Source organism: Phoca vitulina, unplaced genomic scaffold, assembly GCF_004348235.1.
Source record: "Phoca vitulina isolate PV1807 unplaced genomic scaffold, GSC_HSeal_1.0 scaffold25, whole genome shotgun sequence".
NCBI lineage: Eukaryota > Metazoa > Chordata > Mammalia > Carnivora > Phocidae > Phoca > Phoca vitulina.
Genome location: NW_022589728.1, coordinates 14,686,597 through 14,707,442, shown reverse-complemented (window position 1 = coordinate 14,707,442; position 20,846 = coordinate 14,686,597). Strand labels below are relative to the sequence as shown.

Here is a 20,846-nt window from a genome sequence, read left to right as displayed (position 1 = left end):
TAACTGCTTAATCAGAGATCTCACTGTCTGTATTTCTCCAAAGCATCTTACAGTCAGCACATCCTAAAAGGAAAACCTGTACCCCACTTTTCATACCCCAAATCCATTCTCCTGATCCACTATTCGTAATGGCAGTTACAATATGACCATTTACTCAACTGCTGAGCTCAAAAATTCAGGAGCTACTTTCGATCCCTTTTCCCTCATTCTCCCACATTTGACTGTAATCACTAGCACCAGAATCAACTAAGGTTAGCTCATTAAAAATGTACACCACCAGGTCCCTTATCAAATTACAGTTGACCCTTGAACAACATGGGTGTGAACTGTGTGGGTCCGCTTATATACAGATTTTTTCTGTCAAATACAGTCAAATACTGTCAAATACAGTACTTTCTCTTCCTGATGATTTTCTTAATACCATTTTTTCTCTAGCTTACTTTATTTTAGGACTACAGTATACAATTCATGTAACATACAAAATATGTGTTAATCAACTGTGTTATCAGCAAGGCTTCCTATAAACAGTAGGCTATTAGTAGTTAAGTTCTGGGTGAGCCAAAAGTTACATACAAATTCCAAACTAGGAGTTTGGCACCCCTAACCTGTACATTGTTCGAGGGCCATCCGTATATAAGATTTTCCTGCAGTGGGTCTCAAGAACCTGCACTTCCAAGAAGCACCTCAATAGTTTAAGTGCCCCAAGGTTTACAAACGACTGCTCTAGAATCATTATTTCAATTATTATTCACCAGTGAGGAATGTTCACCAAAATAATTCCCTTGTCTGCACAGACCAAGAAGCCACAAGACATGCAAGTTCACACATAGAAACAGAGTGTTGACATTTTACAGAGTTAAGTTCCCACTTTACCTTAATTTCTACATAAGAGCTTTCGATAGTAACCAACATAAATTATTAGAAAAGCTTCTAACTTTATCCCTGCTGCATTTGAAAAGAAATTTAAATGTACTACCTATGGAAAAGTCTGCTAGTTGTCTACTCCCTCCATTCTTTCTTTTTCAAAAATAGGACCCAATTTTCTTTTGTGGTTTGAAACAGAAAACATTCCCCAACCTGTCTTGCTCTGTGTGCCCTGTGATCAAATTCTGGCTTATATGATGCAAGCAAAAACAGTGCATAACTTCAGGGAAGTCTCCCTTAAGAGTCCCACAGAGGGTCAATAACGGAGTAAGAAATGAAATTCTGCAGTCAAAATCGAAAAGTCCATGCCTACCCAACTCTAAGCTGCCTTCCTAAAGTCAAATCCTTACTATACTTTGTACAAGTGCTCTAAGTGTACAAATTACAAAAATGACTCAGGAAAGAGTTTCAGGGAAAAAGTCTATTTTACTTCTCATAAATATGAAATAGTCAAACATTTATTTACAAAAGCTGTTTCAAACTCCTAATACATTTTTGCATAAAATTAATAAAATAGAATTAGTACTAGAGTCCCTCACCAGTTCCTAAGTCTGCTTAGTTATAAATGCAGAACTTATGGAACTTTGATGAACACAACTCAATGACCTTTATCCCCTGAGTATGAAGAACAGGCAAATTCAGAGTCAGGATGACCCTTGGGAAGAGAAAATGATGCCCATGTGCCATGAGAGGCCCTGAAGGGAGTTTGCAGGGCTCTGTTTCTTAAGCTAAGTAGTTGGTTTCCTTCAGAGTAAAGCTCCTAAACTCAGAATGTAATATTAAAAGGCATTAAAGAACACCCATCCATACACACCACCCCAATAAAAAGACCCTACACAAAAAATTACTGTACTCTTACCCTACGCATGGCTTCCTCCTCTTCTTGACGCTTTTCATAATGTGCAAAGTCATCAAAGATTGAGGTGGTATGCTTGAAAGTAGCAATTATTTTAAGCACTTGCTTAGCTTTTTCTAGGGGTACCTCTTGAGTGTCCCTTGAATTGGTAACTGGTTTGTTGTCATTATTTTCTAAGCGAATATGCCGTAATTGGTTATTGGGAACATCTTTGACAAAGATCCATTTAACTTCAAATTTGCCCTTCCACTTATCCTGAGACCAGACACCAGCATATGCATTATAGTCCACAACAGACTTCATTTCAGCCACTCCACAAAAATGTCCACTGCCATTCACACTGAAGAGTAAATACAGTGGGCCTTTCCCATTCAGGGAACGGTAAGCTGCATCCAAACGCTTATTACCATGCTCAGTACTACACCAGATAGAGTACTTAATTGAACGGTGTATGTCATCCTCAGAATAGCTTTTAATTATAAACACACGTCCATTCTTCAGGTTCCAGTCAAAGTCTTTGGGATTATAATTGTTTATGGCCTTTAGCTTTTCCAGCACTGGATGCACTTCTACGCTAGAAGGTGAAGCACTGACAGGAACAACACCTAAACCAAAGTTTTCACCGCCCACTCCATTGTTCTGGTTGAATCCAGCTCCCCTATTCCGAGGAGCTACCCAGCGGTTCTGCAGCTGCTGCTGTTGGGGCTGCACTTGGTGAGGCTGGGCCTGTGGCTGAGGTCCTTGTTGCTGCTGTGGTTGTGGTGGCTGAGGCTGCTGTTGAGGCAGTTGGCTTTGCACCAATGGTGGTGGTTGAATTAATGGCTGAGGCTGCTGGATTATAGTTTGAGGAGGCAGAACTGGTTGGGTTGGTGGAGCCTTTACCACTGACCCCTTTTCATCCCAAGTTCCAATATTCATGTTGTGTTTTATAGGAGGTGGTGGCACAGCAGAACCCCCAATTCCCACATTGCCCTTGGGTTTAAGTTTCGGTTGAGGTTTGGCAGGCTTTCTGGCAATGGCAGCCCAGGAGGTTGGTTTAGGCGCTGCACTGCTAACTGGGGGCACACTATTGGTTGCAATGCTAGTCATACCACTGCTGCTCAAGGCTGTACCTACAGTTTTTGTCACTGCAGCTGTCAGGTCACCACCAATTTTCAGTCCGGTCATGCCTTGCTCAATACTACTAATGCCAGGCACCTTACTCAAAGTATCATTGCCAAATCCAGCCTGTCCATCTGTAATAGCTCTCCCAAGAGAACTAGGTGGATAGCCATAACTGCTACTATAAGCAGAACTTTGTGTTGATTGTCCCTGAGATCCACTTGTCCCCCACGTAGAGAAATCAGCATTACCAGGAAAAAAGTTAAATCCATGTTGACCAAGAAATGGAGGGGTATTTCCTAATGCCCCAGGTTGACTAAACACACCATCTGGTATATAATGATGTTCTCCATTACTCATTTGTCCATAGGTTGTCAGATACGGCATAGGTTGGTCTCCAGCTGTGGACCATGCTGCTTCCCCAAGAGAATATGGAAATCCAATGGATGGAGCATAGTAACTAGGCATGTATGGATCTGACATTGGTGGATAGCTGTTACTCTGGAAGACAAAAGATCATAATCAGGAGCGAAATATCCTCTGACGAGCAGGGGAAAAAAAAGACTCTGAAAGATTAAAATCAAATATTTTTAAATAAATGAAAAACTGATGTGCCCATTCCAGATAAAATAAAAATCTCAAATCCGATTTTATCAAGACAAAGATTTGCTGGTAATTTTATTTTAAAATATTTGTTATAAAATTGCAGGATTTTTTGGGGGGGAGGAGATGGGTAGGATGGGGATAATTTTTAAGAGTCAGATCCTCTGGCACAATTTAAAAATACCATCATTTCTACAAAAATCTGAATTATAAACTCCGCACACACGAATTGATCATTTACAGCCAACTTTATTTTAAGCAGCTGATGTATCCAAAAATTTATATGTAAAGATTAAACAAACCTGGAAGCTATGCCAAATAATAGAGGAACTATAGTATACCTATCTATACGATGGAATCCAATTCAGCAATTAAATTTTGTACTTTTATTAAAATACTCAAACTGAGAAAGAAAATAATGATTCAAGATTATACCTATGGCATGATCTAAATGTTTGTTTTGTTTTGTCTTGCTCGTTTTGAAAAAGAATCAAAACAAAATCCTTACTTACTATGGTTTCTTAATGGTGGGATAACAGGTGCCTCTTTTCTTTGTATTCTAATTTCCAAATTTTACCCAATAAAATCACCTTCCTGTTCAGAATTTTAATTTAGAAACAGTGAGTTCCTGTATTTTTTTCCAGAATTACTGCAATTAAATCTCGTTTGTTTTGAATACTAACTAATCATTTAGTAATTTGCCAAAAATGAAGGCACCAAATTCTATTTAAAGGAAAAAAAAAAACCAACTTTGTTACTAGCCAATGTAAAAAATAAGGTATTTTAAGGATTTATTTTGAAATGGGTTTCTTAGGCCAAAAACATGTCTGAGAATAGATTTTCACTCTGGTTTAGCTGTGATTTTTTAAGTGTTGGACAAACCTTTAGAATGTATAGAATTAAGCAAAATTTTAAAATTAAATCCAGTCGGGGCAACTAGTACTCCCCCTTATAAGGGTGAATACCATTCTAAGGGCTGATAATTCACTTAATATATAGAGGCATTCTTATCCTAAGTCCCCTGGAGCAAAGTATTTAACTTTTTTTTTCTGTTACCCTCTCAGAACTATGCTGCCACTACTTTCCCATCCAAGAAAGTGTATCAATATAAATATGTAACAGTAACTTCATAAATACTACCTGGAATTCAACTGAAATTTCTTTCAAAGGCCTATCAATGAACACTGAGATATTATCACTATTAAGTTAACTTTGACACACCTCACAACTGTTGAAATTGTCCACTATCTATGAGAAAGTTAATTTAAGATTTTGTCCTTTGAAATGATTCTGATATAACTGATATAAAAATAACTTATGAGAATCAAATAAAGGTTGCATTTAAATTAATAATTGTGACATAGACTTACTGAGTATTTCCAGCAAAGCTTGGACTTAAAAACAAAAACAACTCTGTCACTTAGGACTACTTAAAGAAAAAAAGGACTTTTTAAATATACTCAATATATTTTACTATATTCAAAATGGGAAATAAATGGGTTACTGTTTACTAATTTAATTGAACATATTCTTTAACGGTATTACATAATTATTAACTATATTTAAAAATATATTCAAAGAATGCTCACAATATTAGTATGAAGGAAATAACGAACATTTTTGGAACCACAACAGTACTGGCAACACCACACAGTCCAACACTGGCCATACTGACTGCCATACTGAATAAAAGAGAAGCCCGAGGAAAGCTCACAATCACCAACAATGTTTTTCAAAGGAAAAAATCTTTCAGAAATTAGTAATGATTAAACTTTACTAGCCATGAAGAGCGCGCGCGCATGCGCACACACAAGTGTGTAACCCGATCACTGAATTATTTGCTAAAAATAAAAGTACTCAAAGGGCTTCACACTGACAAGGAGGTCCCTGTGATATAAAACACTTAAAAAGCTTAATAAAAATGAATAGGTCAGCCAATATAACATATATAATAGATTAACATATTTTTTTTAAGATATTATTCACTTGAGAGAGTATGCAAGAGAGAGCACGCAGGGGGGAGGGACAGAGGGAGAGGGAAAAGCAGACTCCCCATTGAGCAGGGAGCCTGATGCGGGGCTCGATTCCTGGACCCCGGGATCATGACCTGAGCCAAAGGCAGACGCTTAACTGACTGAGCCACCCAGGTGCCCGTGATTAACATAGTTTTAAAAATTATCTTTTTTTTGAAGTTGCTAAAAAAGATCCTTTTATTACTTTATTATTTATTTCAACCACTTACTGAATGCCTACATTGTGAAAAATACTGATACGTTCATTCTAAAAGAAAACCTACAGTTAAAGAGACACAAAACACAGGGAAGTGAATAAATCCCACATCGGGGAAGAGCAAGAGAGCTGTGCTGAATAGGGAGGTAATCAGTTTCAAAGTTTTAATTTAGAATGCTGGCACTGAAATCTGGACTCAATACGTCCTTACCTGGATGTGAGAGTGAAAAATCAGACCAGGTAGAAAGTTTATTTATTTATTTGAGAGAGTGAGAGAGACCGAGAGAGCACAAGCAGGGGGAGAGGCAAAAGGAGAGGGAGAGGGAGAAGCAGACTCCCCGCTAAGCAGCGAGTCCAATGTGGGGCTCCATCCCAGGACCTGGAGATCATGACCTGAGCCGAAGGCAGATGCTTAACCAACTGAGCCACCCAGGTGCCCCGAGGTAGAAAGTTTTTAAAGTTCATTCCTTATAATCAAGTTTTTCCAAATTACACTTCTAACTTACATTGAATTTTTTTTTTTTAAAGATTTTATTTACTTATTTGACAGAGAAAGACACAGCAAGAGAGGGAACACAAGCAAGGGGGTTAGGAGAGGGGGAAGAAGGCTTCCCACTGAGCAGGGAGCCCGATGCAGGGCTCGATCCCATGACCCTGGGATCATGACCTGAGATGAAGGCAGCCGCTTAACAACTGAGCCACCCAGGCGCCCCATGTTGAATATCCTTATTTCACCATCACAAACGCTGAATTTTGCAGTTACCTACCAAGTTCGTAACTTATCTGTATCATCTATATCATAGTAATTCAGAGGTTAGCAAACTAAAGGTCAAAGAGTAAATATTTCAAGCTTTGTAAGCCAAATAATCTAGTTGCTGTCAGTCATCTTTCTTTCTTTCTTTTTTTTTTTTTTTTTAACAACCCTTTAAAAAGCTACTAGCTTAGGGTTTTTTCCAAAGAAAACAGGGCATAGACTGGATATGATCCCCAGGCTAGTTTGTCCACCCTGTTTTAACTGATTATCTAATCTGTACTAATTCCTAAAAAAAGGAAGCCAATATTCTCTGGGGAATGGGAAAACAAATTCTGCCAACTCTGTTACCTATGGGGCTGGACCAGGCCCAAACTCTTTAGGGTATGGGGCTTTTATTAGGTAACTTATCAATTATTTTTTTAAATCATAATTTTTACTACTTCACCTGTGAATTATTGATTTTATCAAAATAATAAGTTTAAATTACTTTAAAGTGTGTTCTATTAGTCACAACTGCTATCAAACAGACAGCTCTGGCTAATAAGCAGAAATACAGTGCTGTCCCTACCTGACTATAGAGCTGTCCAGTGTTACTGCTGCCACCTATACTTGAGTATATTGGATAAGTGGCTTTCTACAGTTTATCAAACACTACCCATTCATTTTTCCAGTTTTTTCAGTAGTTTCAGCTGAATGAGACGTTTTTTTTCCTTAGCTCCATCAAAGTACTTAACCAGCTTCTAAAGGCAAGGCTTCATTTTGGGTTCTAGTAAGAACAAAGCTATAGGAAACTTTCAGAGTTTCAAAGTAAGATATGGTCAACACATTTTGAATTAGTAGAATTTCAACTGTAACTGGAAATATTTAAAAATATGTTCTGCTAAATTTAAGACATATTTTTAATTGCTAGCTATATGGAATATCAATCAAAGGAATCTACCTTAGTAGTGAAGAGAAACAAAAGTTCCACTTACTGATGATGGAAAATAACAACTGAAAACTTACTTTCATCTTTTACTTCAAACCTAGTTATAATGAGATATAATCAATATAACAGTTTATGTTCAAATAATCACTTTAATAGTACACTCATAATTTGGAAACTGGTTATAGTGAAATTTTACTATATTCTTTAAAGATATGCAACCTTTAAACCAAATGATGTGAAATGTTTGAAGTTTCCCTCACAGTCAAAGTACTATTTGGAAGAGGAAAAATTACATCAATACATAAATATATAAAGTGACTAAAAAAAAAAATCAATGAATATAATGAAACATACTTGTAAAAACAGATCCACAGACCCTTTACCCACAGCATTAACTTAGAAACACAATCCGGGGAGGCCATTTAACATAAGGTTGAAGTGAAGCCATGAGATGTCTAAACTTTAATCCCAGCCCAGGTACTTATCAGCTATGTGAAAGTAGCCAAGTTACTTAAACTGTGAATTGTTTTCTCATCTACTAAAAGGAAATAAAGATACAGTGCCTAAGACACATGAAGTATTCAATCAACAATAGTTATATTTGTTAATACAACTTGCTCCTTTAAAATGTAAATTAATCCCCAAACACAAGATATAATTTCAGACCTATACCAGATCTTAAAGAATAAAAACTCATGGTGTTATGTAGTAGTCAAGGATATGGACTCAATTCTTTAATCTTTTACTTTCTATGTCCGTGATCTCATCAGATCATGTAATTTCTCTAATCCTGACTTCGTTGGTAAAATGAGGATAATACCTGCTGGTCTTATCAATTGTAAAGATTTTCTAAAATCTACCGTGCTAACTACAAACTGCTATATGAAAGTATAGGAGTAAGGCCTTTTACCTTTAGTTTTTAAAATTTTTTAAGATTTTATTTATTTGTCAGAGAGAGAGAGAGAGAGTGCACGCACAAGCAGGGGGAGCATCAGGCAGAGGGAGAAGCAGGCTCCTCCCTGAGCAAGGAGCCCAATGAGGGACTCGGTCCCAGGACCCTGGGATCATGATCTGAGCCAAAGGCAGACACTTCACTGACTGAGCCACCCAGACATCCCTAGTTTTTTTTTTTTTAATTTGCAATCTAAAATACAGAAAAAATTAAAAGATCTTCCTTATAATTTTATTATAATTATTTCTTAGTCTTATGATATACATCAACTGTTTTTCTAATATCTCAAAACTTGAACAAGAAGTTCATGATTACTGCTCTGACTTGAGACATTTTAATACAACTCAATCATAGCTTGTCTTTCACACAGAAACTTAAGATCCATTTTTACTTTCTTTCCAAGAAAGAAGCAGCTATAAATATCCCAGAAGTTCAATTAGAAAGGGAAAGGCGTAATTCACCAATAAAAGCACTTCCGTACAGAGAAAAACAAAAACTGTTTTCTATTAAGAACTTGAGGTACTTCAAACTCCAGAACAGTTTAGAATACTTTTAATGCTTATGTGTATTTTCTTCTAAAACTTTAAAAATATTATTATACTTTTCAAAAAGTATACCCTACGCATATCTAATCACAAGGATGTCACCAAAAAATGTATTATACGTGGTACCCAGTTAACCTAAATATTTCAGCTGTAATTCTTTGTTCCCTAATTCTAGCAGATAAAGCAATCCATTAATTCAACACTTAATAAATGCCTACTATGCGCCAGATACAGTGCCAGTCACTGGAGACAAAAAGATGAAGAACATGGACTCTGACCTGGAACACTTCCCAGGTCTAGTGGGGAAGACACATATACCCTGAAATTTGATAGGTACTGTAATGGAAGTACAAGCAAAGCAAAACAACCACTCTAGTACAAAGAGCAGGGAAGCAAGTAACTGGGAGAATCAGAAGAGACTTCATCAAGGGATAGATATAGGAGTCTGTGTGTGTGTACAGATCATACAAAGAGTGAGATCATGAAAGAAAATATTCAGAAAATATTTATATTCTTAGAAAACAGTGACTCCTATATCCTCAAGCAAACTAGAGAAAGTTGACCAAAGACAAGGCAGGGAGGGAAATGGAGCAATTTTAAGGGCACTCATAGATCAAATGTATCCACTGTTGTGAAGCTGTGGTAACTCTTTAACATGACAGTGGCACAGACTTGGACTTTAAGAAGATTGCTGAGTGGCAATATAGAATTACTAGTTAGAAAATCACTCCAACAGGCAGAGATAATGAAAACCTTAACTAAGGGCAGTGATGGCCAGGACGATAAGTAACAAAATTCAAAATATTTTTTACTTTCTTAGTTCTCTATTCCACTTCTCTGACAAACATGGCTAGGAATTTATTTTCCCATATAGACAAGCAGACAAACTCAAACTTAATTTTTCCAAGTTATTCTTCAAATTTATATGCACAAATTACACGGCATCTTTAACAGTACCATTTAAACCTAAATCTTCCAATCAACTTAATTACCCGATTATTCTGAGGAACTTTAGAGAACTAATTTTAAGACCTGAAGGATGAACAGTTACTTTTCAAATAACTATAAAAATTATCCCTTAAGAAACTGAGCACTAGAAAATAGAACATGCTACCACGGAAGGCCAACAACCTGTTTTTAAAGTATCCCTGGATTTGATCTGAATTAGATCTAAAGTATACAAAACAATTTAAGTCATTAGCCAAAAAATTAAACACTTTTCCAGACAAAAGATTCATTTTTCTTATTCACAATATTAAAATCAGATGAAGGAATTTAATTTAAAGACATACGACACATTTAATTGAAAAATTTTTTAATTGAACATTGAACTATAAATGCTTACATAATTTTAATATGTTACTAATGGGGCGCCTGGCTGGCTCAGTCGTTAAGAGTCTGCCTTCGGCTCAGGTCATGGACCCAGGGTCCTGGGATTGAGCCCCACATCGGGTTCCCTGCTAGGCAGGAAGCCTGCTTCTCCCTCTCCCACTCCCCCTGCTTGTGTTCCCTCTCTCTCGCCGTGTGTGTGTGTGTGTGTGTGTGTGTGTGTGTGTGTCAAATAAATAAATAAAATCTTTAAAAAATAAAATAAAATAAATAATATGTAGCTAATTACTTGAGATATTTCACCAATATTTCTAGTTTTCACTAACCTGCTTTAAAAGGTCAATTTTTTAAAATTTTCTCTTTTACCTAGGTGTTATGAGTAACTTGAAGTCTTATACAAATCATCTCTAAGATTTCAGATAATTTTCAATTTTTCTCTCCAATAAACCCAGTTTTCAACATTCTATAGTGTGAGTACTCCTTCAAAGGTAAATAATATGTGCTCTGGTTACAGTAATTATTTTTAGTATTACAGAAAGCTAATTGCTAAAAACCTATTCGTTAGTACTGACAAGAAGAGGGAGGAGAGTACAGCCTTAGTGGCATCAAATTTTAAAACTTCTCTTTAAATAGCACATGAATATATATTCAAATATCATAAAAAACCTATTAATAGAAAGCATACGACTTTCTATTCAAACATCACATTAAAACAAATCTTTTTTAGATTATTTTTGTCCCAAAATAAGGAAACTTTTATAAATACAATTTAAAAATTGGGTTCACTAAACAAATCTCTTCTACTGTTAGAAAATAACAGTTTTCTGACACTTCCAAAGTTTTTTTTTTACAAGTGCAATCTTCTGCAGAATTCCAACATATAAAACAGATAAAAAGCAGAGCACAGCTCTGGTTGCTTCAGGGGATGGGATCAAGAGTACTCTCCCCTGGTTTTCCCTAGGCAGACCTGAAGCACCTCTGTGGAATGCCAAAAAAACAATCTTCTAAGCCCCTGTGACAAATAAATTATATAATCTGTTACCACGTAAAACAAGAGAATTCTTACTGGTTACAATTCTCAAACATTTACATTCCATTAAAATTCCTTGAAAACAGAGGTTGTTTGAAAACAAGAGGATCTTTGTAACTATATCCTTGTCTTAGAAAATCATTTTACATTGTAACACATAAAGTATAAAATCAAGTAGCAAAAAAATTCAATTATTTAATATTTAAAACAATTTCCCAAACTCATCTGATCATGAAGACCTTTCTGAGAAAATATCTACTATACTTCATAATATCAGAATTTCTAAAAAAAAGTTGGAAACACTGCCATAAGAGATGTTAACTGAGATTACTGTATGGGCCCAAATAATAGGATACTGAACATTTCTTTTAAAACGTGCACTGCAATTCAAAACAATGATCTCCCTAATTTCCAGTTATACATTTCTTTCACAACCTTTAAGTGCAAAGTAAATCTGTTACCAAGATCATAAAGTTAGATTATATAAGAATGAAATAATTTTTTCATTCTTTTATGAGCAGCCAAACATTCATAGATTTTATCAACCGTTTTTATTCTTTCTCATTTATTTATTCCCTCCCAATACAAGCTATGAATGTAGATCAACAGACAGAAGTGGGTGGTTAACGAGAAATGACCAAGGGGTAGATCAGGTTGAACAGAACCATGGCTCTCCACACTCCTAAAAACAATCCTACATACCACAAATTGGGAACTACTTCTTTTCAAACTTTCCCTACAACTCTAAAGGCCTACAATGATATTTGTTTCCTTGTTCTTTTACAGTTTAAAAAAAATCTAGAAGTTAAGATTTCATGGTACATTTTTCATATACCTTTTTTTAAGCAAAACAACGAAAGCAGTTTTAATATTCTTTCCCAAAAAACTGGTTAATAATGAAAGTTTATTTTTTTAATTTACATTAACAAATGAATGCAGAAACAGTATATAGAGACCAAAGAGACCAAAGAATACTCTTTCGTTTTTCAATGCTTAAACCTAAATTATACCTGTATACAAACTCACACAATTATCTGTGAAAAATCTAAATACAAAAGAACCTCAAAAGTCACCAGTTTATTTGATTTTATGAAATTCTCCAAGTCTACAACATAGAAGGCAAGCGTGTTTATAAATCTTCTATTCCCTACATTAACTGGCTGTATTAAAACTTTAATTCTCAACGAAATTCAAACTGGAATACCTTATAAAAGAGAAAACACTACATTTAACCAGAATTTCAGGCATAATTACTCCTTTCCCACAAACGTGTAGCTAATTAAACCTTGTAATTTGCTTTGGCTATGAAGATATGGCAGCAACATTAAAAGGTTATTCTTTCAAAATTAAAAAAAAAAAAAAAGTCTACCATACCATATACAAATAATGTCCATCTTAAAATCTTTATATTTCACAATCTAGTTTCAGCCACCTAGAATTTCCAAAGAATTCTCCTGTACCACAAACCTGCAACTGTTACTCAGTATCATGCAGGCACACTAGATTGCTACATGTCATGGTTAGCCTCAATTAAAATAACTATTTGAAAAATCCATTAATACTAATGTAAGTTTAATTTCCTAAATATGGGACTGTCAGACTTACCTGATTTGTCTGGCTACTTAAGTATGGCTCAAAATCATCATCATTTACAGCATCTTTTTGATGAATCGAACCGTTTTGTACTGAAACTAAAAAATATGTTTATATTAGATGTGTGGTAATTATCTTTATGAAACTGACAGAATAACCTAACATTTTCAATATTTTTTGACCAACTCAGAAAAAGTTATCCTGAGTTGTTTTTTGTTAAAAATTTAACTTAATATAGGTACAAATATTTATGTGCAACCAAAAACTTACAAATCTTGTATATACCCAAGATTACATAAACTATATATACACTTCCCATTACCAAAAACATAATGTAAATATCTCAATTTCAACATTGTTGCAAGCAGTTAAATTGTTGGAAGGGTTCCCTGATACTATATTTGAATCTAAAATAAACACTTCAAATAGTGTTGTAGACAATCGATTGCTGAATGTTCTCTACCTTTGTTAAATCTCTATATACTTTAGTACAAGAAAGGTAAATAAAAAATGAAATAACTTTCCTTGGTAACTTAAGTTAGAGTAAATGTCTTAAATGTTCCCAGTTAAAGAAAGTGGCTAGAATTCATTGAAGCAGTTATCACAAGGAATAAATTATAAAAAATCTAAATAAAAAGGCCCCTAATTCTAAACCAAAAAATTACAAAAACTTTCACTTGAAAGTACAAACGAAGACACTAAAGATAACCATGATTATTCTTCAAACACATAAGAAAACCAGAGAATAATTTATAATGCTGTATTTGTTCAGAGATCATTTCCCAAAATGCTTTATAAAGTTGTTATTCTCTGAATGCAGTCTCAGAGTGCTTTTGAGCACAGACTAGAAGTCAAGTCCTGGGTTTGAATCCCAAGTCTAACACTGAGAAGCGGGGTGATCTCTAGTTAGTGGCTTAGTCTCTCTAACTCTACTTCTCTGTTCAAGGAGGTAATTAACAGTACCTACCTCATTTCATCTGAGAATTCAAAGACAGTATTCAATAATCTTGGCTATTATTACTACATAAAATATTACAAGATCCAAAAAGACTAAAAATTACTTTAGGACCACATAAACAGAAGTTTTACAAGGCTAACACTTGATATGATGACACTGTCTAAATATACTATTCTACTTTTGAAACACGTGAGATGAAAAAAGCTGAAAGTTTCTTATGTTTGTTGACTAATCCCTTAGAAACAAAAACAAAAAAAACCCTTTCAGAATCTGAAAATTCCCTGCTTAAAAATACAGTGTCACAGAGTTACTATAAATTAAGGCTGGGGGCAATGAATTTAAGTTGTGTGTTCCTCTAGAGCATCATCATATTTTTATTTTCCCTAATTTTCCAAGAGTTTAGATCACCAAAAATGTAATTATTACAAGCTGACAGTGGCATGGGAGCAAAGATAGGTGAAATCCCTTCACTCTTTGCCACTAATGATCACTCAAAGAAATGATACTACTCTGTGAAGCCTTCAAAGTAGACCTCTTATGATACTACATTGCCCTCAAATCACAAGAGCAACATGAAGGTCACCTTGATCTTGGCTCCACTGAGGTGGTTTAACTGTATTTGGTAAGGATTCCAAGAACCAGAGTTGAGCTAAATGTGCTCCCTAGAATTTAAACATATAACAGCTACTAGAAACAAAAATAAAGAGAAGGGTACCTTAGGTTTTTTCTGGTGGGCTAATCATTTCAGCCCAAGAGATTCTAACATACCTCTTGTCCTTCACCACTGGCTTTACCACCCCTTTATCAAAGGTGGTTATGCAAGGTCTATTACCTCTGGGAAAAAAAAAAAATCCTCACTACACTATTGGACTATGATACTAGTATATGTTATTATCTGAAACAGCTACCCATTTCAAAATCACAACTATCTATTTCTTGTATTCATCAGATTCTCAGAAATTTAGTCCATGCTGCTAATAATAGTAAAAAGTACCCACTTAAAATCTGTCTAAATCTATATTATGGTGCTACTCTTACTCATTTCCTCTGTTCTATTCTTTATCTTCTAATTCTAAGATGCTGAGACTAAGAACAAAATATTCTCATGCACTAAGTAAATATACAGTCTACGGTCTGTGCATAAATGATGCATAAATATGTCTAAAAAGTTCTAAAAGATTATTCAAGGAGTATGTCAATCTAAGGAAAAAATATTTAATTAAAAGTATTTCATGAATACTAACAAGCAATTTGCATTAAATTAGAATCTGAATAAGAGGCTAGCCCTTGAATTTCAGAAGCATACCTTTCCTTAAGAAATTCAACTGTCTTTAAAGACTTTAGTTTTTGAACATTACTTAATGACAATCTAATGTCTTGGAGACTGAAAGCCATTAAATAGCAAAGATATCCAAGCCAGTCCCATAGTCTGTACAAGTTCTTCAGGGAAAAAAGAACAGATGACTTACATGATTCTTCGCCTGTTTCCTCTGCTCTATGAAGCAGAGTCAAATCAAGATAGAACATGGGCCTTAGGAGCCAGGTGATTCTTTGCTCTGGTCCTGACTACATCAAGTTAGGAAAGTCAACAGATCTGTGCATCATGTTTTCCCACCTACAAAAACAGCGACAATACCATATACCCTCTATCTCCTTAAAGGAATGTTTTGAGGATTAATAATAAAATGAAGCCTAAAATGACAATAAAGTGCTTTGCAATCATTTCCAGAGGGAGTGTGGAGACAGGATACAAAAGAACACTGCCAAAACACTGCATTTTCCACTACTTTTCTGAAACACTAAAATACAGCCAAATTCAACCTAATTCTTTTAAACTGCAATTTTACCAAACAATTCTGTCTCTCTGTTGGGAAGGGATGGGGGGAAGAGAGGAGGGAAAAGATAAATTCCTTTCCATATATTTGTCTATTTATACACTTAAGGCACAGGAGGAAGCTGGTAGCAAGGCTGCTAGGAGTACAGGATCTGACACTTTTATCTGTGGTGCCTGCAGGGAAAGGAGAGGTACCCTTTTATTCTGGCAAGCAAAAATTCTGGTTATTAATAAATAAAAGTGATATAAAATCAGTTTCAAATTATGAACCAATAAAAATAAATTATGGACCAATAGTTAAATTATCCTTAAATTTCTACTATCCTTCAGTACTACCCTAGCCAAGGATAATAAAGAGTTCTAACATTTAACATAAGGAAAATCTATTAACTAAAAAGAACTCAAACTTACAAAAAAAGTAAACCTAGAATTATTACTTATACTAGGAAAGCATTTTTGCCTTACAAAGAGATTGATACAGAATTCCTTTAAAATTTTAGCTGTTAGTGCACTTAAATCCTTAAGGATATACAGGAAAAAACTTAGAAAATCAAAGACACTAAGACAGGTGTTAGGCTCACAGTGTCAAATGAAGATAATTCAGAAAGGAAATACAGCATCTCTGAAATTAAGTCATCTGAAAAGGATTATGCTTTCACAACTTTGACAACTCCTCAGCGACATGTATTTTTCATGTTTGAGAAGTTGAATTCAAGTTTAATACTCAATAGTCTTATAATATTCAGGCTGTAGTTCAAGAAAAATAACTGCTTTCTGCTTCACAAAAGTAAACAGAACTGTAAAACAGTTTTACTGGCTTGAAAACCAAGTCAGCTAAGGCACAGTAGTTTTTCTCAAACACACACAAAGCTACTTGTATCAGTTCACTGCAGGTGCTGCCTTCGCCTTGTAACTCTCCCTGCAGGGGCATAAAAATACAAGTGACGTATACGTGTATTTGTGCACTTGCAGCATCTACCATTTGAAAGCATCTTAAATGATTACCAATACTCTTAGGCCAGTAGAGTTTTTCCCTCCTGCCATGTCTTAGGCAACAGTCTCCCTGCACCTTGAAAATAGATGAGGTGAGGAAGGTGAAAATAAATCCAGCAAATAAAATGGCAACTAGAGCAGTGGACTACTGTAATTGTAATTCATCATAACATATAATAGGATTTACAGCTAGAATTATCACTTTTATTTTGTAGATAGAGGGGAAATTCTGACCAAAAGGTGCAATGTGTTCAAGCTCACTTGGCAAGTCAGTAGCCACAGGAAGTATTAGAACACAGGTCTCCTAGGAATCCCAGTCCACCGTTCTATCCATGGCTAAAACTATGAATGGAACAATAAGGGTGAAAGAAAGAAAATTTCTTGGAATAAAGAGCTATCCAAATAAATACCCTGTGTGTGTCTAGATACATCTAAAAAAGGCTATGCTGATGGATCAAAAAAATTTTAACCCAAAAAATACTTATTTATAAATGTCAATATGCAATTATTGTCATAGATAACTTATATCTATATCAGGGAAATCACTAGGACATACCTAAGGGAAATGACTATATCACAATCAAACTTAACAGTAACTCAGTAATGGCTTACAATGCTGTAGATGCTTTATTCTGTTTTGTCAAACAAGTAAGTACTTCATTGAACTTGCATACTTACCTTAAAGCAGGTAACACAAAACACTTAGCATTTCAAATAGCCTTGCAAAGTGCCACCTCCCCACAGATCTAGGATAAAATAATTTATGCTAGGCAATAATGACCACAGATTTCATATATCTCCAAGTCTATATACTTCCTCATGAGCAAACTAGCAAAAAAAAAAAAATTAATGGATCACTCTTTTGAAATTTACAATATTTTAAAACATTTAAAATAAACAATATCAAACTCTGAGGTTTATGCTTACAACGGAAAATAATCCTAAAATTGAAGTTTTAACTCTAAAAATTAGAACTTCTAAATGTGTATATACTCCCCCAAAATACATCTTTAATCAAAACAAAACAATAAATTTATGCTACCTGATACAGTGCCATTTATCTGGTATGTACAAATTCTCAAACTGTACTACAACTCAAAATTAACTGACCTGAGTACTCAGAACCTATTCTTTTCAAATTTGCAAAGGCAAATAAAAACCCTAAGAATATAAAGAGCACCAATAAAGACCTTGAACTTACATCTAAAAAGCTACTATACATATTATTTTCTAGGTAATACTTTACTAACTGAAATAAAAAACAGGAAGCATAATTCTATTTAGTCTAATTTCAAGCCCTATTACAAAATGTTATAAATCTATAATTCACTGTAATGTTAATTGGCACTATCCCAAGAAAGCAGTTATTGTTCTATACTTACTAATGTCACATGATTAATGTCATAATGTTTCAGTCAGTTGACTGTATTGTTCCATATTAATAGACACAAAAAACACTTATTTTTTTTTAAATGCTTTACTTTCAATGGTTTTTTGGGGGTTTTTTTAACTGAAGAGTAAAATCATACAGCCAGAGCAGAAACCTCACAAATTATTTCCTTCCCAGTCCTTTCTAAAATACCAGATTGAGTCACACCTTGCAATCAGGGCTACACAGCAAGATTACATGCCTGTTCAGTTTTGATCTCTCTCATGTTTTAACTGACTTCACTAGAACCAGTGGTTAACAGTACAGTTTTCACTAATGTGACATGGAATACAACTTGAGTTGCATTTTTTAACATAACCCAGCAATGTCGAACAAAATGTCCACTTATCTGCACGCATTTGGAGAAATTTTTGTGGTAGAAGTTACATAATACAGATAAATTGCAAAATTAAAGAAATGTCACCACATTTATAATACCTCCTTAACTGAAATACAACTAAGAAAACTGTTTTTTTTTGTACGGTTTGGTTTCTAAAAAAGTAGCTTCAAAGCAAGGAACTACCGAAGTTTTGGGTAGCATTTGGCTGGTTTGGCCGTGATGAGTATTTCTCTAAACATACATTTCAAAACAAACAAAAAACTGGAGAAAAACAAACAAAAAGGCCCTGGCAAAGTTTAAAAGTGACATCAGACGAACATTAGGAGATAAGATAAAAATACTCAAACTCACCTTTATTTCCTTGCCCTTTAGGTCTCTGCGCAGCAAGACGAAAGAGGTGGTAATGAGAAGAAAAAAAAGAGAGAGAAAGTGTGTTAATCAAAGACCTTATCAAAGACAAGTTATTTTCAACAATCCGCGTAGGAGGAAAACCCACCACATCCTCCATAGCCTCCAATTTCCCAACCACCCCCAGTCTTTAAACCTCCTACCCGCCACTCGAAATCCGTCTCCCAGAGGTCGCCTGGTCTCAGCCCCACGTCTGCCGCCCTCAGACTGCCCTAAGGCCCCTAGGAGCGGTCGTTCCCCCACCCACCGCGGCTCCGCAGCCGCCCGTCTCGGCCGCAGGCTCCCGGGCAGGGCGCACGCCCCGGCCCGGGCGGCAGGACCGCAGCAACTTGCGCCCGAGGCACCGTTATGGGGCCGGCAGCGGCGGCGACGGGGAGGAGCCGAAGCCCCACGCGAGGGTGGAGCTCCAGGGCTCGGGCCTTCGCCGAGCCTGAGGCCTCTGCTCCCTCACCTGATCCACGCTAGTGGCTGACATTCTTCACCGCAACCCGAGAGCTGCTGCCGCTGCCGCTGCCGCCGCCGCCGCCGCCGCCGCTTGGGCCTCTCCCCGTGCACTCACAGCAGTTGGCTGCCGCCCTCCGCCGAGTGACTGATCCAGCCGCCGCCGCTGCCGCCGCTCGTTCAGAAGCCAGAAAGAGGGCCTCGCGCTCGGGGGTCCGTGGAAGGGGCCCTTCTTTTCGGCGTGCAGGCTCCTCTTCCCCCTCTCGCTCTTCGCTCCTCGGGTCCACAATGGCGGACAGACTCCCTAGTCTCACTTCCGCTCCGAGCCTCCCTGACCTTCCGCTCTCCACTCTGACGTCCCTGCTCACCTCGCTCTTCCTCCCCCACCCGCGCGCCCGCGAGCTACCGACCTTGGCTCCGCCTGCGCATCGCCACGTCACCGGAGACGGGGACCGCTGGTCGGCCCCTGGACGCATGCGCCAGGGAGGGAGTGCGCCTGTGCGGCGGCGAGCGCCACCTTCCAGGGACGCTTCGGTGGCTTCCTTCTGTGCGACTCCCGGGATGCAGGGCGCGCGGCGGGCGGAGACAGCGGGAAGCGGGCCCGAGCGGGATGCCCTCGCACGCTGGGCAGGAAGTAGGCCTGGGCGGGAGGCGGCGGCTGCCTGGGAGTAGAGCAGTGCCGGCGGCGCGCTCCTGGTGGCGGAGCGGACCTTGGTGGGTTGCAGCGTCGCAGCCGCACCGGGTGAGCGAGCAGCGGTGGCCGGGCCTCCTTCAGAGCCTCCTGAGGCCATCCAAGGCCACGTGGGCGGCCGGGTTAGTCAACCGCCCTCGGGACAGAGATGCTGGGCCTTCCGCACAAGCCAGCACGTGCAGCGAAAGTGGCTGGGTTAGAGCTCTGGGCACTGAAGCAGAGAGGAGGTGCGCCCGCCAAGTGTTCGTTCTCACCAAACCCCAGGCACATGCTCGGAATAACTCATGATTAATCCATAACCTCTGGAGTCAAATTTACCACCCAATTCCTGCACTTGTGTCGCCCTCCCGTAATGTTATAATCTCAGGAAACATACACATAGTTACAGGTTTTTCAGTCCTAAAAGTTAGTTTCAAAAGAAACTGGTTAAGTTACTTTTTGCAAACTGGCAAAACCAAAGCAGCCGATTTGCAACATTTTGAAAGTTTTGTTGAAATAACATTTTTGCAATAAAGGCAAAGATTCCTTGCCTAACAGGTGTGACGTGGACTCTAAAAAAAGAAATAATTTAGATGACTAAATCCTTTCTTTACTTCAAAGCCATCAGATAAGTAATAATTGAGAAAGTATAACATTGTTGAATTATAGGATTCATTTTGTGTTTCACGATGCAACAGTATTTTAGAAGCACTGAGAAATAGAACTGAAACTTATCTTGAGAGTCCACTGCTTCATATAAATCACCAAGAGGCATTTTTCAGATCTGGTCAGCTTCCCATGCTCTCTCATTTTGCGACAGGGCCCAGGGACTCAGCCGGATTTTTGGCTCAGGCTGAACACTCTTGCCACTTCCCAAGACTTCTCCCACCCTTCCAGTTCTTGTTCTCAGTCTCTCCAGTCTACGCATC

The 20,846-nt window shown here is 37.2% G+C and overlaps 2 protein-coding genes across 8 annotated transcripts in view; one reads left to right on the top strand and one right to left on the bottom strand.

Moving 5' to 3' along the window:
- Positions 1-19,653, bottom strand: part of YTHDF3 (YTH N6-methyladenosine RNA binding protein 3) — a 39,712-nt gene extending 20,059 nt beyond the window's left edge. The window contains exons 1-5 of one of the 7 annotated variants that reach the window (XM_032421613.1): positions 19,258-19,653; positions 18,750-18,774; positions 15,272-15,417; positions 12,857-12,942; positions 1,784-3,382 (exon numbers count right to left, since the gene is read on the bottom strand). In XM_032421613.1, coding sequence (XP_032277504.1) covers positions 1,784-3,382; positions 12,857-12,942; positions 15,272-15,329 — 1,743 coding nt within the window. In that variant the 5' untranslated portion in view covers positions 15,330-15,417; positions 18,750-18,774; positions 19,258-19,653. The other 6 variants (XM_032421615.1, XM_032421614.1, XM_032421616.1 and 3 more) reach the window with 6 other exon arrangements.
- A 24-nt stretch (positions 19,654-19,677) lies between these two features.
- LOC116642959 lies at positions 19,678-20,535 on the top strand. The gene has a single exon (XM_032421610.1). It carries the CDS (start codon positions 19,858-19,860, stop codon positions 20,224-20,226), a length of 369 nt encoding a protein of 122 aa, XP_032277501.1. The 5' UTR covers positions 19,678-19,857; the 3' UTR covers positions 20,227-20,535.
- The last annotated feature ends 311 nt before the right edge of the window (positions 20,536-20,846 follow it).

Excerpts from the sequence above, each read along its gene's own strand:
- LOC116642959 (XM_032421610.1), top strand. The coding sequence starts at position 19,858 with ATGCCCTCGCACGCTGGGCAGGAAGTAGGCCTGGGCGGGAGGCGGCGG.